The sequence below is a fragment of the Rhinolophus hipposideros genome, assembly GCF_964194185.1.
Source record: "Rhinolophus hipposideros genome assembly, chromosome: 9".
Taxonomy (NCBI): domain Eukaryota; kingdom Metazoa; phylum Chordata; class Mammalia; order Chiroptera; family Rhinolophidae; genus Rhinolophus; species Rhinolophus hipposideros.
This window is the reverse complement of record NC_138055.1, coordinates 22,307,424-22,324,573: the sequence shown is the minus strand read 5'-3', so window position 1 is coordinate 22,324,573 and position 17,150 is coordinate 22,307,424. Positions and strand designations below refer to the sequence as shown.

Sequence of the window (17,150 nt, the reverse complement as noted above, 5' to 3'; positions counted from 1 at the left end):
AAAGGATAAAAACTATAGACCAGTCTCATAAATGGAGATACAAAATATTTAAACAGAATATTTATAGATTCAATCTGATACTATATCAAAAGATTATTATAACATGACCAAATAGGAATATGGTAGAAATCTAAGAATAGTTGAATATCAAGAATTATATGGATATCATTCTTTAAAAAAACAAACGGGGGGAAATCACATAGTAATATTGATAGTAGCCCATGAGGAAGAGGAAATCAGAAACAGAACTGGGTCAAACAGAACTGGGTTTCTCTAGGGCAAACAACCTAGATAGAGCAGGCCGTTACTTATATCAGTAGTTCTGTATTTGCAGATGACGGCCCGCTAATGATACCCTGCAGTATGCAGGCTGGGCGGAAAAGCAAAGTACGTACTGCAGGGTGGTAAGGGCTGAGCCAGGAAACAATAAAGCGCACAATACAGTTTCAAAGGATAGTTGTCAAAAGTAACTAAATTGGCCCTTTAGCACTTGTGAAAAACTGAAGTTTTAATTGTTTAGATATAAAAATATTTTATTGACAAGTATTTGTAAGATATCTGAGTATGTTCATATATTGGATTTTAAGGTTAGTTTCTTTTAAAGTAATGTCAATCTCCTCTAGTCAAAATTCAGAATAAAGATTAGAAAAGACAACTGGATTCAGTTTTACTATACCCATAATGCTTTAATGCAAAGGCTTTGTTGATTGCCTTAACCTAATTTAACCTACCCCCTGAACTCTGAGAGTGACAATGTAACCAACTACATCTGTGTGGTGCCTTTTAAGGAGCTGGGGCTCGGACTTAGTGAAGAGCAGATTTCCGAAGAGGAAGCGCATAACTTGACCGATGGCTTCAGCCTGCCTGCACTGAAGGTAAGCCATTTGTGGAAGCGAAGGAAGGGCTCAGCGAAGGTAGATGGACTTGGATTGTGCCTGTACTTTCTGACCATAAACAGTGCACCGTAAATTCACCTGCCATTGTTTGGTGACTTACATCACTGTGATAGCCTTACTGATGTTTGTGAAGCTGCCTTTAAAAGCAGAGAGCATCATAAAGACTGGATAAGAAGATACTTACGGTTTGATATTAAAATACTTAAAATTCTTAGAGTTTAGAGATAAGTGAGTTTACTCTAATAGGAAGCTAATAGGAGTGATTCTATTTACTAGCTAGGTTTCAACAAACATGGGTGAAGAACTTACAAGATCTACATCTTCCCTTGGAAAATCTTTAAAATTCTTGTTTAGAACAAGAATTTTTTTCATACATTAGTAGCCACATAAAAGAATATATTTGACTACATAAGAATTAAACTTCTAAACTTCAAGTGCTCCCTACTTTAAATGTAAACAGGCTCAGGAAAATATGCAATTATTTATAACAAAGCGTTTGAATTATTTCTATATAAAGAGCACTGAGGTATGTAAAACCTACAGAAGATAGGTCAGATGCGTGAACTGCCAGTTCACAAAAGAATAGGAATGGCTAATGAATATGATAAAACTTTCAAACTTATTAGTAATAAAAGAAATGCAAATAAAAATAATAAGTAAACATTTCGCCAAGGATATTGAAAGTGGATAATATTATCAGTGAAGATTCAGAGAGACCTCACACACTAGTGAAAATATAAACTGCTTCATTTTAACAGTGAATACCAGTCAGTATTCACAAAGTTGTGTACCCTTTACTGGGTTTGATTGGGTAATGTGGTAGTGATTAAATAATAAATTCATCTTTTTTAAAGTGGCAATAGCTATGCCAACATGATTCTTTTGATTGCTGTGGCCCAAAACTCTGGAATCATCCTTGATAACACTTTTTCTCTCATTAAAAAATCCATCAAGAGATTCTCGGTTCTACTATTTTCACAATATATCCAGTCTGACTGCTGCTCACCTCTTGTCACTAACCACTGTGGTCCAAGCTACTGTTGACTTCCACCTGGGTTATTACAGTAACCTAACTGTTCTTCGCTTCTACTCTCACTTCCCTGTCATCTCAACACAGCAGCCAGAATGAACCCGGTAAAGCACAACTCAGATCTTATAGCTGCAGCACAGAACCCTTCAGTGGCTCCCACTGCTCTTAGAGGAAAAGCCAGAGGTACTTCGGTGACTTCGCCACTTACGACACCTCCCCCACCCCCTTGCTTAATGTCAGCCACATGGACCTTCTTGTTCCTCAGATGTGGCAGATACACTCCTACTTTGCAAACTTTGCAATTGAAGCTCCAGCTGCCTTGACCGCTCTCCCCTGATGAGTCTCCTGGCTCAATTCCTTCAGATTACAGTTCTTTTAGAGACTTCCTGGCCACGACATCCTCCCTGCCCCCTATATGCATACACACATAAACACATGCTCGCTATTCCTCTTCTCTGCTGTACTTTTCCCCATAGTCCATCAGACAAGAAACTGTCTTTCTCTTGTTATTATCTATTACCCCTCTACTTAATATAAGCTCCATCAGATTGGGGTTTTGTTTTGTTTTTTGTTTTTTCCACTACTGTATTATCAGCACCTAGAACTGTGCCTGGCACATCATGGGTGCTCAAGAAATATTTGTTGAATGAACAAATAAAAGAATAAATAAAATCATTGTAGTCACAAAATTTAAGGTTTATGAGGTAAGCTTGTTTATATTCAAGAATTCCTAAATAAGTATGTCTTTAGCAGTTTGGAAGTTTGGCCTTGCTCATTTTTAAAAAGTACATCAATGGTAAAATAAGTTTACATTAAATTATCTTAAGTCATTATTTGCATAATTTTAAAATTCATTTACTAAAACAGTCTAAATAATGTCCATTTTCCTGGTTATGAAAAACTGGAATCTAATTCGGTTCAGTCTCTGTTGTCTGCTAACTCCTGTTCATATTAGATTGTTTCCTCGTGTGTGTGTGTGTGTGTGTGTGTGTGTGTGTGTGTGTGTGTGTTTGCTTTGAAGATATTGTCCTTTTTGGGGGGGTAAAAAAGGGCTTGTTTAATTAAATACAAGGATGGGGCCAGGCAAGACGGGGGGGGGCGGGAGGGGGGCAGGCACCTCCTCAAAGCACGAGTCCCTCGAAGATATTGTCCTCTTGAACAGGACTGTATATGGAAAATGCTTTGCTGCCTGGATTCAGGGTGTGTCTCAGGAATGGGTTTTGTAGTTTCTCGTGCCAGACATCTCTAGGTATGAACACTCCGGAACTGATTTTTATGCTATTTCTCGATCCATCAATAACTCATTTCTTTGGACTTACATAGGTCCATATTCCTACTGTCTTCTCCTCTGGGTTCATTTTGAAATAATTCATCCACATTCACTCCTAATAGAGTGTCTCATTCCGTCAACACTTCCTTGCTAGGGTAGAACTGTCCTAAATCATATACTGGTATTTCCTGCTATGTTGGGATCAGAAGTTCCCATGTGCCATGACTACATAATTGGATATAAAATGCGTGGCTAATCTTAGAGCTAGTTCAAGCTCAGCTATATTCATTACTTAGGATAAAGTGGAAAATTTAAACCAGAAGTTAAATTTCTGTTGGCCAATATTTTTCATTGATCTAGTCCTTTTTTCTTTCTTTTTTTCTTTTTTTTTTTTTTTTTTAGGTTTTGTTCCAACTTTGGGTGGCACAGAGTTCAGAGTTCTTCCGACGGCTAGCCCTATTACTTTCTACAGTGAATGCACCTCCCGGACCCTTACTTACTCCAGCACTTCTGCCTCACCGTATTTTATCTGATGTGACTCAGGGTCTGCCTCATGCTCATGCTGCCTGCTTGGAAGAGCTTAAGCGCAGCTATGAGTTCTATCGGTACTTTGAAACTCAGCACCAGTCAGTACCCCAGCGTTTATCCAAAACGCAACAGAAGTCAAGAGAACTGAATAACGTTCACACAGCAGTACGCAGCTTGCAGCTCCATCTGAAAGCATTACTGAATGAGTAAGTTCAGAAGCAATGTAAGGAAATGCCCCCATGATTAGCAAGCTTCATTCTTGTGCCAGTGTGGTTGTTGGCTTGTGTCCTAGCTAGAAAGAAGCAGCGAAACAGGCATGCAGAGTGAAGGATGCTTTATAGCTACGAATGTAGCAGAGAAATAATAATTTGTAAGAACTGTAATTTGGGGGAGTTATTTATAGTTTTTACTTTTCCTGATCTCAACAGAAAACCTAGGCAGATAGGACAAAAGCAGATGTTTATTCTATTTGCAAGCTGCAATGGAGAAATGTATGAAGAATGAGCTTGTTCTAACTCTCTTTAAGTAGGGTGCTTAAACTGGAACCTGCAATCTAAGAGTAACATCTGCCAGCATTGGAACTGTAAATTCTAAGAGGTATTATTATATATATAGTTGAAGAATCATATATTGCTATTTTTCTAAATAAGTTATAGCAGATGTGGACTTTTTTCTGTAACATAGGACAAGATTTTCGGTCCAAGTCGAATAGTAAAATGTAAGGTCCATTGTTTATACTGTTGATCTTCTACTTTGCATACTGTTGGTTCTCTGCCTTGGTAAAATGTAGCGTCTAGTCATTCCAGTGAGATTTTCCTGTAACAGATACTCATAGTGGAGGACTGGATCTAATGGTTGGGTTCTTGATGTGCTGGTAATCAGGTAGGTCATAGGAATTTAATGAGTTGATAAGACTGTAGTTTATCTACTTGACGCTGGATGCCAGGCAAGAAGTGGAAGGGAGAGGGCAACAACCAATTTCGTAAGATTAAAAAAAAAAAGTGGGTCCAAAGGATTTGAAGTCTCAGTAAAATCAAAAGGCTAGTAGTTTACTGGCGTGAAGAAGGATGTGTTGTGCAAGGATAGGAAATTAAGGTCATAAAAACATTTTGAGAAGATACAAGTTTTTGCCCATCAGTTCAAGGTCTGACGTAGGTATATAAGGCTGGTATAAAGGTGAGGGCAAAGGGAAAAATTAAGAAACTATGAGGCAAGGATGTTCCAGTGGTCAGTAGCTGCTATTCGAAGAAAGCAGGTGAATGCTAACCTGACTCAGCCCTGTTGCCCACAAGAATGTGGGAGGTAAGGCAGTCTCTACTTGAGTGGGTGGCAAAGGTTGGATCATCATCAGAGGAGAACCAGATTCCAGTGGCACAGTTTATCAGGCAAAGCCAGAATCTCTAAAGAATTAATTTTTGGCAATAGAATAAGAAATGTCCAGAGCATAATTGGAATACATTAGAATGAGGGAAGATGGCTCAGACTAGGGAGAGGGCTACACTGGATGGACATGAAAAAGAGGACCTTTGTGCCTTGCGCAGGGATTGTGGATTATGATGGGATGTTTCCTGTTCCAAAATGAAATATACTAAACATCACCTTTTAAAATACCTTAGCTAGTGAGTATACTAGTCACTAACCATTATATCTGATTTGCTCTGGAGCACTGCCACATACAACTTTTAAAAGTGTTATCTAAAAAATTGTTTTGCGTTTCACTCCTGCCTAGCTTGGCCCCTTTGCTGTTCCCACTCTCTCTTGCCTAACTAGGGCATTAACCCTTAAACTGTTCTTCCCGCTTCCAGAGTGCTCACTGCTAGATTGTTTCTGGGGTATATGTTTGCTTTCTCACTTAAAGGGAGGTAAATCTGCACTGGTTTCATAGCAGCTTAGACTAAAGTCTATACAAAACATTATGTAGGAAGAGTTTGCTGTGACCTGATTGCCGTCTGCTTTTCTGTCTTTATTTCTCGCCCTTTTCCTTCAAGCCTAACTGTATAAATTGGCTTTCCCCTGTTCCATCTAGAACAACCTTCCTCGTCTTTTCTACGTGCTGAAATTTTATCCATCCTTCAGTGCTACCTCAAAAGTATCTCTTCCTTAGTGATTCCGTCTGTACCCATTGCTGGTAGTAAATTCCCCTCTTCTGAATTCTTATAACACTGTCTTTATCTCTCTGGTATTTAAACTTTTGTGCCTGGGTTTAACCCACTTTATAGCTTACCAGCCATATGACTCCGGGCAAGTTCCTTCAGCTGTCTGGGCCTAATTCCTCATCTGTAAAATGGAAATATGTTAGTTACAACTTTTTATGGTATTGTATTTTATTTATATAGCAGGGGTGCCAAAAAATGTCTAAACATGACTTGTATTCATCTTTTGTTATCGGTATATATTGAATGTATTACAATGTTAACAGTTTCTTCCTTTCTTAAAATGTGTATATATATATTTTCTGACACCCTCTGTTTATGTATAATTTCCCTGATTCAGTTATAAGTTTCTTATAAGTAGGAGACAAGTTTATCTTTCAATTCATGAAATGCCTAGTATGTATGCAAGAAATATTTGTTGAATAAATTTAGGATATTGTTTATAAGCTTTTCAAATTGTGGTAAAATATACATAACAAAAAATTCACTTTTTAACATTTTTAAGTATACAATTCAGTGGCATTAAGTGTGTGTGTGTGTGTGTGTGTGTGTGTGTAGTTGTATAATCATCACCACCTTCCATCTCTAAAACTTTTTTTGTCTTGTAAACTTATTTCTTAAATAAGCCTTGCAACTTAAAAAATTTACATTTTGTATTTTAGAAACCTCCATGATAACACTGTTTTTCTTTATTACTCAGGGTAATAATTCTTGAAGATGAACTTGAAAAGCTTGTTTGTACTAAAGAAACCCAAGAACTATTGTCAGAAGCTTATCAAGTCCTGGAACAGAAATTAAAGTTAATTCAGCCCCATGTTCAAGCAAGCAACAATTGCTGGGAAGAGGCCATTTCTCAGGTGGACAAACTGCTACGAAGAAATACAGGTAAGAAAGGTACCTATGAGATTTCTTTTGTATACTTTTTTTGGTTCTAATTTGCTCTTTTCATTCTAAGAATGCAATTTTATTTAGAGAATGACAGTTAGTTGGTCAAATTTATGCTTACGACATTTATACTTACTTAACCAGAGAGGTTGCAGTGGCTACAACACCAGTCAGCTATTCTAAATTCTTTTATGCTAAATATGAACATTTTCCCAGTATCACTCTTAAATCACATCTCATTTATCTTCTTTCTTAAGAACTGCATAGGCTTATTTTAAATAGTTTAAAAACCTGTAATAAACTAGAGTTTGCTAAGAGTAGAGGTTAATGCTCAAAGTGGTGTGGTCAGAGGAAAAGCATGCATTATTAAATATGAATGCAATCCTTGCCAACACAAATTGAACCTTTTTTTCAATAAAAAGCTAGTCCAATATAAGGTCTCATTTTATAAAGATATATCATTTCCAATTCACAGTGAAAAGAACTTGAATAATTTACCAATTTTGTTTTCTACTATGTGCCTCACTAAAAACAGGCAGCTGACACGACAGAATGACATTTGCAGAATGTAATACTGTAGTAATAGTACTGAGATTGATTGTTACAAACTCTTTGATTATTAAATGGTTACATCCTAATTATTTATATAGAACATTGGTCCAATAACAAAAACAGAACAGCAGCTGGAAATTTATCTCATCCAATGTTCGGAGATAAAAGGGTTAACCATTCTTTCCATCATTTTCTGAAGATATTCCCCTTTTCATATTGAAATCTGATGGCAATTAAATTCGGGCATTTTTTCAAGCTACTGTACGAAGTGGATGCTGAAGGCCATCACTATACAGCATACTGCCACATAAGGACTCTGCTGTTCACCAATTCTGGCACACTTCCAAAATATACCCCATAATCCAGTTTTATTTCTGTCCAGGAGGCTGGGTGCCAAGGATCGGATATAAGTACAGGTACATATAAGCAGCAAGGTTACAGTCAACAGACTCTGAAAATTGAAAATGGCAGACATAGTGAGGCTGGCGAAGCCTCAGCCACATCACCCTTCCGGTCTTTTGTATACTCTTATCAGACACGCTTGTTCCCTCCCTCTTTTATTAGGTGTATTTCTTGTCCTCATGAAACTGACTTGACAAAATTCCTTAGTTTACTAAAGAAAAAGTTGAACTTACATGTACACATTGACATTGAATATAATCTTGGCTCTTATTCTATTAATAGAAAATGAATATGATATGAAAATTTGCTGAATCATATCATTCTTATTTTTATTAATTTTAAATATGGAATGCTTCATGAATTTGCATGTCATCCTGGCACAGGAGCCATGCTAATCTCTGTATTGTTCTACTTTTAGTCTACATGCTGCCAAAATATGCACATGTACCTCATTTTTTAAAAACTTAAATGAAGGGATAGATTTTAATAGTAGTATTCATTTTTAGAACTTTCAGAATCTCTTTTCCAGTTAGAGTAATAATGAGTTTGATGTTCAGGAGCCAGAAATTGAGTTTTTCTTTTAAGTAAAATACTTCAGTCATTCCAAAATAATGTACAATTGCTATCAAATAGTGTACAAAGAGTGTACAAAGAGGTGGCATTGTATATTTGTTTTTAGGTTCTACAATGTCTAAATGCCATTACTTAATGGTAACGTCAGAGTGCCTTGTACTGCTAGGTAAAAAGGCAATCTTGAAACTTTCCGCCACACTGCTTTCATTGACCCAGATTTTATACTTGTTCTTACTAATTTCACTGTAAATATTTGATATATCAATTTTTAGACTTGTGCCCTAGACCACTACCATGTTCATCCCTTGGACCTTTATGATGAGGTTAATCATATTTATATATAGAAATTGTAGTGCTGCCAAAGATGTTTATTAATGCTTTATCATTCTGTTAGTCATTGTTTTGTTTACAGCTAGATATGTAATACTTTGTTTAATGTCTTAAACAAGCTAAGTCCTTAGATAGTAAAAGCATTAACTTTTTTCAAACGGAATGTTAACATGCTAATTACTCATATATTACCAATAGATTTCTTTATATCTCAAATGTAAATAGTGAGTAATTTTTCTCCAAAGGATAAATCTGAAGTAACTTTTACTTGGTACAAATATTTATGCATATTAAACTTTTTGAAATGACTTCAGTCTGGAGCTACTGAGTACATTTTCTGTAAATAGAAACACTCAGAAAACCACTGGGTGTTAAAAGATTCCCTCACCCCAGCCCTTAGCATATTCTGAGATGTTGAATTGTAGTCAGTCACTTAAATATGATTGTTAACATTGTCTCCAAATCATTGGGTAGGGAATAAGCCATTTCTTAATTCTACTCTGTATATGTGGTGTTTGCTCATACGTGACAATGGTATGAATTAAGATAGAAATAATTTACAAACTTCATTAAAACACTCATAGTGGCCGTGGCTACACAACTTTAAATGTTGAATTTTTTAAGCAAGTGCTTTAGTTAACCATGTTTTGTTTTGTTGTTATTTCAAAATTACAGGAATATCGCAAGAGTAGTTAGAAGTACCTTTCATCCAGATTCCCCAGTTGCTGACATTCTACTATATTTGCCTTCTCTCTCTGTGTATCTGTCTATACATTCCTTTGGTGGTACTATTTTGAACCATTTGAGAGTAAGCTACAGACATGAAATCCCATTACCTGTAAATACTTCTGTTTGCTTGTTTTTAAAAAAACCTGGACATTTCCCTACATACCCACAGTATACCATCAAAATCAGGAATACCATATTGCTGTCTAATCCACAGACCCCATTCTAATTTCACTGATTGGTCCAATAATATTTTCTAATGTCCAGATCACACGTGGCATTTAGTTTTCATGCTCTTTATTCTCTAGTTTTGTCTTTCATGAAAAATAAAGTACTGATACATCAATAAGATGGAGGAACCTCTAATGTACTATGTTAATCGAAAGAAATCAGACTTTAATCACTACATACTTACTGTGTGATTCCTGTTATATGTCATTCTTAAAAGAGTAAAATTTAATAGTAACAGAAAAGATCAGTGGTTACTAGGAGTTGAATATGGGGGGAGGAATAGGGTATAAAGAGGCAACATAAACAAATGTTTTGAGGTGATGGACTGTTCTATATCTTGGTTGTTAATTAGATATTCACTCCTTTTTGTGTGGCCTGTTTCTTTTTAAGGCAAGCCTGAAATAGCATGTGAAAACCCACGCTGTACTGTGGTACCTTTGCTGCAGCCTACTCTACACATTGCAGACAAAGATCCAATCCCTGAGGAGCAGGTAAGGGTGCAAATTGCTTTTTGTTCCCCTAAAGAAGAGTTTCATATACAAAGCTTTCATATACCTACCTTTCTCTGTAAGTGACATGGTTAATTGTTGAAGAAGTGTTGAATGTATATTTCTAATGAGCTTCAAAATCACAAGGTAATGTATTGCATATATATCAAATTATTAGTTCTTAGTGCCTTGACTTTTAATCCATTGAATCTACCAGCAGATTTTCCTGTTATTTATATCTAATTGTCCATTTATTAGACACTTAAAAGTGATTCAACACATTGAAAGTTATTGCCATAGCAAACGTACCTTCTGGGATGCTGGAAATGTTTTTATCTTGATCTGACCGGTGATTATCAGCATGTATACATATGTAAAAATCTTGTACACTTATCTTGTGCATTTCACTGAATGTATGTTATACCTCACTTTCAAACACAATTTTTTAACGATTGTATTAGATATCAACAAAGATTATTTTGTTCATCCTAAGGAAAACTTCTTTTCCTGAGGTCACATAGTCTATTCAGTATTTTTAATTGCAAAGGAAGACCAACCTTACTTAGTTTAACAAACAGACTTTTTAAAAGAACATTAGATAGCTGACAGAGTATTTCACACATCCAGATAATCAGGCTTGAACCAAGCTGGGGTAAAGAACTCCAATCACTCAAAAGAACTGTTCCAGAGGCAACGTCACTGCCAAATCACTGGGCTCAAACATTGCCACTTGTTCCATCAATGCTACCTTCAGAACCTCTGCCTCTGGAAACTTGACCTGCCACCATCCTTACCAGAATGGGTTCCTCAAGATGCCTGCTTCTTGTATAACAAACTTCTGAATCAGATTTGATCCAGGTACCTCTGATTAGAGCATCCCAAGTCATTTGCCTGAACCATAACTGCGAGAGAGGCTGGGTAAGCAAGGATCCTGCCCTCTGCCTTGGTGATAGGGAGAGCCATAGATGAGGTGGTCCTCAATCCGAGGAACAGTGTTCAGACTTCCTGGGAAGCCAGAAACGTCTACCACAAGAAGACTTAACATGCCTGACCACCTTCCCAAACTGCCAGCCCTGCCAATTTTGATTGGTTTTGACAGAGCGAATAACTGTAATCTTGACTAGTCTACAGAATGGTATCCCAGTAGGAAAGTAATGATTGATGTTATTAAACTTTCTTATCCAAAACCCTTTTTAGTATCAACTGTGAAGTTTTTTTAAGATTTCAATTTATGTATATATTTGCTTTGTTTGCCCAACTGTGCTTCAATGACCTGTGCCAACAGCCCTCCTTTTTAAATCTTAGTGATGGGTAGGTACAAGTCAATGAATAATACTACTAGGAAATTGTCTGCTCGAAGTAAAGTGCTGTTTCTTTTATTCATTTTTAGGAATTAGAAGCTTATGTAGATGATATAGATATGGACAGTGATTTCAGAAAGGATGATTTTTATTACTTGTCTCAAGAGGACAGAGAGCGAGAGAAGCGTGAGCATGAAGAGTCCAAGCGGGTACTCCAAGAATTAAAATCTGTGCTAGGATTCAAAGCGTCGGAGGCAGAGAGGCAAAAGTGGAAGCAACTTCTATTTAGTGATCATGGTAAGCACTGACTTCAGAATAAAAGGTTATTTCAATGTAGGATTCTGTGTTCTTGAGAATCTTATTTTAGTATAGGTTTCTTATGGCTATAATTTTAGGGATCCATCGGTAAGTATAGCACTTTTCGTTTTTTTACTAAATTTGTTTTAGAATGGGCAGTGAGTTGAATAAATCAGATTGTTTTCAAATTTAATGAATTTAAGATTCTAAACTCTGTTCTCTTTATGTTGATATTGTAAGTACACCTCAGTGAAACACAAAGTTAATGACTGTGCTCACTACTGAAACAAACGAATTAAGAGGCAGGCTGCTTCGCTGCATCATTAAGGGTACTTAATTGATTAGAGCGCTTTAGTAGATGGGAGCACAGGAGGTGCTTCTGTGCACTGTCACCATACTGGGTTTGGACCAAGGTGGATGACTGGTTTTACTGAAGATTAGCCTGCACCTTTATGTTTCCCATCCTTCTTTAGTTGAACTTCATGGGAGGAGGGGAAGCTTAGTACTTGACAATATCAAACTAATTAATTCCTAGTTGAGGAATTAATTCCTACAGATTTCTAAGAAGGTAGAGTGGGACTTCCCTTCCATTTTATAGTATCTATGTGGAGCCTCAAAACCACTGCCTTCTTTTCCTTTTCTCTTTTTCACTAGAATTTATACATTACCTATACTTCTGGAAAGTTCCTTAGGATTCTCTTTTCTTCTCTTAGGAGCCCTACCATTCTCCCTTGTCTAGATGTACATTTATTGGTTTTATTGTTCCCCTTTCTTCCCACTGGCGTCCTTTAGAGCCCAAGTCCTCATTAGATTATGCTCATGTATTATAGTAGCCTCTTAGCTGACTTCCCATTTTCAATACCTTTTTCTTCTAAGTTATCCTTAGAAGACAGCTTCTAGCCTTCTAAGATAGCTTCTATCCTTGAATACTCCTTCCAGATTTTTTTCATACAGCATATTGATAATGGCTCTAGATCCTAAAAACCTACAGTGGTGCCCCCTTTTTTATTGTATTAAATCTAAACTCCTTTTCCTGGTTTCAAGTCCAGCCTTTCCATCATATGAGTCCATCAGTTTTGTATTTCCCACAATTTCTAATATAGATATCTTCCTCTAGTTACATTTATCCATGTAGACTATGGTTCCAAAAACTTGCTGTTGTTATTCATGAAAAACATTCATGCTGATCCCTTTACCAAGAATTCCGTCTTTTCCACCAAGCTGTCCTCTCTGCCAGTCTCTCTCTCTCTAAACCCTCCTCTGACAGCTCGAGCCCTGCCAGCCTTCCTACCACACAGACCCTCACACCAGAGGGCACTATAGTGAAATGAAGGGAAGTCTTGAGCAGCGAAGTGTATAATAGGTTAGGAGCTTCGTAGAAACAGTAGTAAAAACAGAGTTCCTGTAACTTGCTTGTTTATTAGGCCTACATAAATCAGAGATTAAGAGTGTTATGTTTTAGGCACTATTATTTTTCTATGCGTTTGACTTTTTTATCTCTGTAATTAAATTAGTCTTTTTAAATAAGGGCTTTATTATCCTCCACAATATTCATTCAGCAAATTATTCATTCAATAAGTTTACTGCTGTATCCCTAGCATGTAGATCAAGAAACAAAAATCCCTACATTCCTTATATTCTAGTACAGTGTTAACAAACTTGTCAAATTGTGTGTCACATTACACAGACTGTATCTCCCATTTCATTAGCAATAATCAGGAATATCAATCAACTTCTAATATGTTGCATTCTTTACGAACTGGCTGATTTATAGATTAAAACTGCACATGAAGACTGAAAATAGCATTGTACATAAACTTGTATCCTTCTTTTATTATTTAGTATTTCTTCCTGTAGTTTTAAAATTACCCTATTGACAGTATGGGCAAAGATAGAACGATGAGAGAAATGTGTCTCTTTTTCAGGTATGTGCTTTTGATAGTTTACATTTGAAAGAGCAGTAATGCTGATTTAGTTTGTGAAAATAAGTAAAAAGCTGCTGATACCGTGAAATGCTTTTCCCATGAAAATGTTCAGTACATCTTCCAGAGTTGTTTTCATCTCTGCCTACAGGGGTAAAGTCCGAATGGAATTAGAGAGGGAAATTCTACACTGGAACCTGCTGTGGCCATTTTTTTTCTGTTGTTGCTGCTTCTCTAGTGGAGATACTGCAGCATAGGGATCTGTTTCTTGAAAATGGACATGTTTTACAAAATTATTTTTTAATAAACGCCAGATCTTCAAGACGCACTTTTTTTTTCTTCCGCCATGCTTCATAATATATTGTATTGTACTAACCCCTCATACTGGGAGGAGAGACTGCCTAGCAAGCAACCCACTGCCTACTAACATCAAGAGGGGCTAAATAAAACTTCATTTTCCTTGAGAGGACAACTTCTGCCGTATGGATATATATTATATTTATGTATTATGCTTTGTACAGTAGTTGATCTTGAATGCAGATTTTGTTTCAGTTTATGTTTTCCTGTGACATTACAAAATGTGTAGAAGTTAATGGCTTTACTTTCATCGGGATCTTGTTAGGTGTTTGGCAAGTACATTGAATTGTATGTTGCCTTTGTTTTCTATGCTGTTTTACTTACAAATATGTATGTGTCGAAAATAGGATTATTATTTAAATTACTTTTAGGCCTTTTATCTGACACATTATCCGTGAAAACCATGCTGCTTATTCTTTAATGCAATGGTCCTCAAAATTTAGTATACATCAGAACAAAGTGGGAGGCTTGTAAAACATAACTGGTCCCCACTCCTAGTTTCTGACTCAGTAGGTCTGGGGTTGGGGCCTGAGAATGTTCATTTCTACCAAATTCCTAGGTGATGCTAGGGGCCACACTTGGAGAACCACTGCTGTAATATTTTGAATGACAGAATATGTGAGGTGTTTTTAAGTCTTCATTAAAATCCCATCTCATTTCATTTCTTAGGTATTTTAATCTCTTACAAAGTTCTATGGATTTATAAATTTACATTGATTTTGCTAGAAAGTTTTATTTAACCTTTATTTATTCTTTATAAAAAAAAACTGGGAGTTTAAAGTTTAAATCATCGTCCTTAGTTATTATTTTTCTTTCTTTTTTTTTTTCCTTTGAAGCTGTGTTGAAATCCTTGTCTCCTGTAGACCCAGTGGAACCCATAAGTAATTCAGAACCATCAATGGATTCAGATACGGGGAAAGTTGGTAAAAATGATACTGAAGAACAAAATAGTAAACCCTCCACAGCTGACAATGAAATAAGTAGTAGGACTGAGTATTTATGTGAAAACCCTGTAGATGGTAAAAAGAACGACAATTCTGCAAATGAAGTCTACCTGCAAGGAGCTGAAGAAAGCGTGTGTCACCAGTGTGACAGTGAGGATGACTCTCAGCAGGCAGGTGTTGGTGGCCTGGTCACCGCCCATCCAGCTCCCAGGGACGCATCACAGCCCTTCATTAGGCAGAGGCTGGCGCGGCTGCAGCTGTCACCAGATTTTTCCTTCACTGCTGGCCTCGCTGCTGAAGTGGCTGCTAGATCTCTCTCCTTTACCACTATGCAGGAACAGACTTTCGGTGATGAGGAGGATGAACAGCTCATACAAGAAAACAAAGATGAGCTGGAAGAAAAGTAAGAACCAAGATTTACATGAAGGATTTTAAATTGTTCTTTTATGACAGTGTTTTAGCTTCAAGACTAGATATTCCACTGGAAAGGGAAAATGAGTGTGAGTTTACTCTATATAAAGCTAAGATGTGAATTTACAGGAAGAACCCTGGTTTGAACAACTGATCTGAAATAGTAGTTAACCTGTATGGCAGATCTTTTAGGAAAATAAGTGAAAGGTAAGGGCTCTTGAATAAACTGCTGTTTTATTTGCAGCACAACTGATTGATCTTGGAAATTCTTTAAGTACTTTTAATAACAAATGAATTTATCATTTCTTGCCAGAATTTGCTGCCATAAAATGACTGGGATAATTCTGTTGCAAGAACATTAACGTTTAATATGACTCCTTTCTACTGTATTCTCGCAGTTCATAACTGCAACTATTATGTTAATAACAAGTTGTTTGTATTTTATTTTTGTTTATACCAAGTCTTAAAACAAAGACACAGGTTCTGAATAAAAAAATGAGTTCGTGCAATTAATGTGTACTGGGGTTTGATACTAAAAAGTAGTTTCAAAAGTACTTGGGTTACGACATGTTTCTTATGTTTCCTTGTTCATATGTGTATTCAGTAGTTAATTTTAAGATTTCCTAATCTTTTAAAGAACATTATACCATTTTAAGAATTACCCTTTTAATTTTTTGTGTTTGTCTTTTTCTGTTCTTGTTGCAACTAAAAGAGATGAAGTGGGATCCCTGTGGTCCAATGCCTCATCTCCAACTTTGCAGAGTTCTTTTTTATCAGTTTGCCTAGAGATAATGGGTGCCATTAACACAAATAGGTCACCATGCTGCTGATTTCTAGCCTGAGGCTATCCCGTCTCCACCTGAATTAAGATTCTGGAAACATCCTGTCAGCTTCCTGGAAAGCATCCTTGTCTCCTTAATATTTCATTTACAAACTACCTCTTGAAAGAGGTTGCTTTCCAAATTGTCCGGTTTTATCTGTTATATTTTATGTTGTGATTGCATTTTCAAGGAGTGATATTTTTAGAAGTATGTTGTTTTCTGAAACCTGTACCTCCTATGCACTGACATAGTTTATAGATGTTATTTGGGGAAAATGTAGGAATAACTCAATTTATGCTGGTGCCCTAGAAAGAAAATGACATGATAAATCTAGATCATCTTGAGAGTTAACAAAAACATTGGAATTCCTATAACTTAGTACTTCGAGTGAGTAAATTTTCGTATACCAAAAGGTTTTTTTTTCAGTAATCAAAGGAAATTTATTTTTTATTCCGAGGAAAAACTTGTTTCTGCTTTATATGAATAGTAGTGATCCTTTGTACGCACTATAAGTGATTCCGCCAGTTACCAAAAATTCTGAAACTTATCTGTAATTAAGCTTTTAGTAGGAATACCTAGGAGTGGGCCTAATTTACCACTTAGAAATAGTTAGCTAAATTTCAAGGGAAAAAATCTTGTAACTGACTATAATGTTCTTAAATGATTTTTCGAGTTTCCTTTCTTTTTAAATTAGTTTGTCAACTTCTTTTTTCCTTGGATTTAAAAGAAGTAATTATGGAAAAACTTGGTAATCTTTCCCTTCATCTGTAACCTCACACAGGAAGAATTAGTTTAATAATTTTTAATTTTTTTTGTATTATATTTTACTTTTATCACTCCAGTTTGGGAAAAGTATCTCCATAATATTGTATCAGTTTTATTCAATGCTCTCTAAGGTGAATTTCTAATCTTTCAGTCTGACCTGTTTTATTCGCTAGTTGTCACTTAGTTTAGTGAAAATTCTACTTGGTACAATCATGATACAAGGATCTTGGACTTTGTTTTTTTGGTGTGTGTGGTTTTCAAAATTTCT

The 17,150-nt window shown here is 36.2% G+C and overlaps 2 protein-coding genes across 2 annotated transcripts in view; one reads left to right on the top strand and one right to left on the bottom strand.

Annotated features, from left to right (window-relative positions):
- VEZT (vezatin, adherens junctions transmembrane protein) overlaps positions 1 to 15,473 on the top strand; it is a 55,006-nt gene extending 39,533 nt beyond the window's left edge. Inside the window, 7 exon segments of the mRNA XM_081059435.1 lie at positions 728 to 875; positions 3,599 to 3,930; positions 6,578 to 6,762; positions 9,967 to 10,067; positions 11,455 to 11,662; positions 14,778 to 15,286; positions 15,288 to 15,473. Of these exon segments, the coding sequence (XP_080915561.1) occupies positions 728 to 875; positions 3,599 to 3,930; positions 6,578 to 6,762; positions 9,967 to 10,067; positions 11,455 to 11,662; positions 14,778 to 15,286; positions 15,288 to 15,320 (1,516 nt within the window). The 3' untranslated portion in view covers positions 15,321 to 15,473.
- On the bottom strand, positions 7,571 to 7,822 carry LOC308502120 (protein kish-A-like; the record flags this gene model as incomplete). Its single annotated transcript, XM_081059436.1, has 1 exon — positions 7,571 to 7,822. The coding sequence occupies exon 1, from the start codon at positions 7,787 to 7,789 to the stop codon at positions 7,571 to 7,573; it is 219 nt and encodes a 72-aa protein (XP_080915562.1). The 5' UTR covers positions 7,790 to 7,822.
- Positions 15,474 to 17,150: the final 1,677 nt, after the last annotated feature.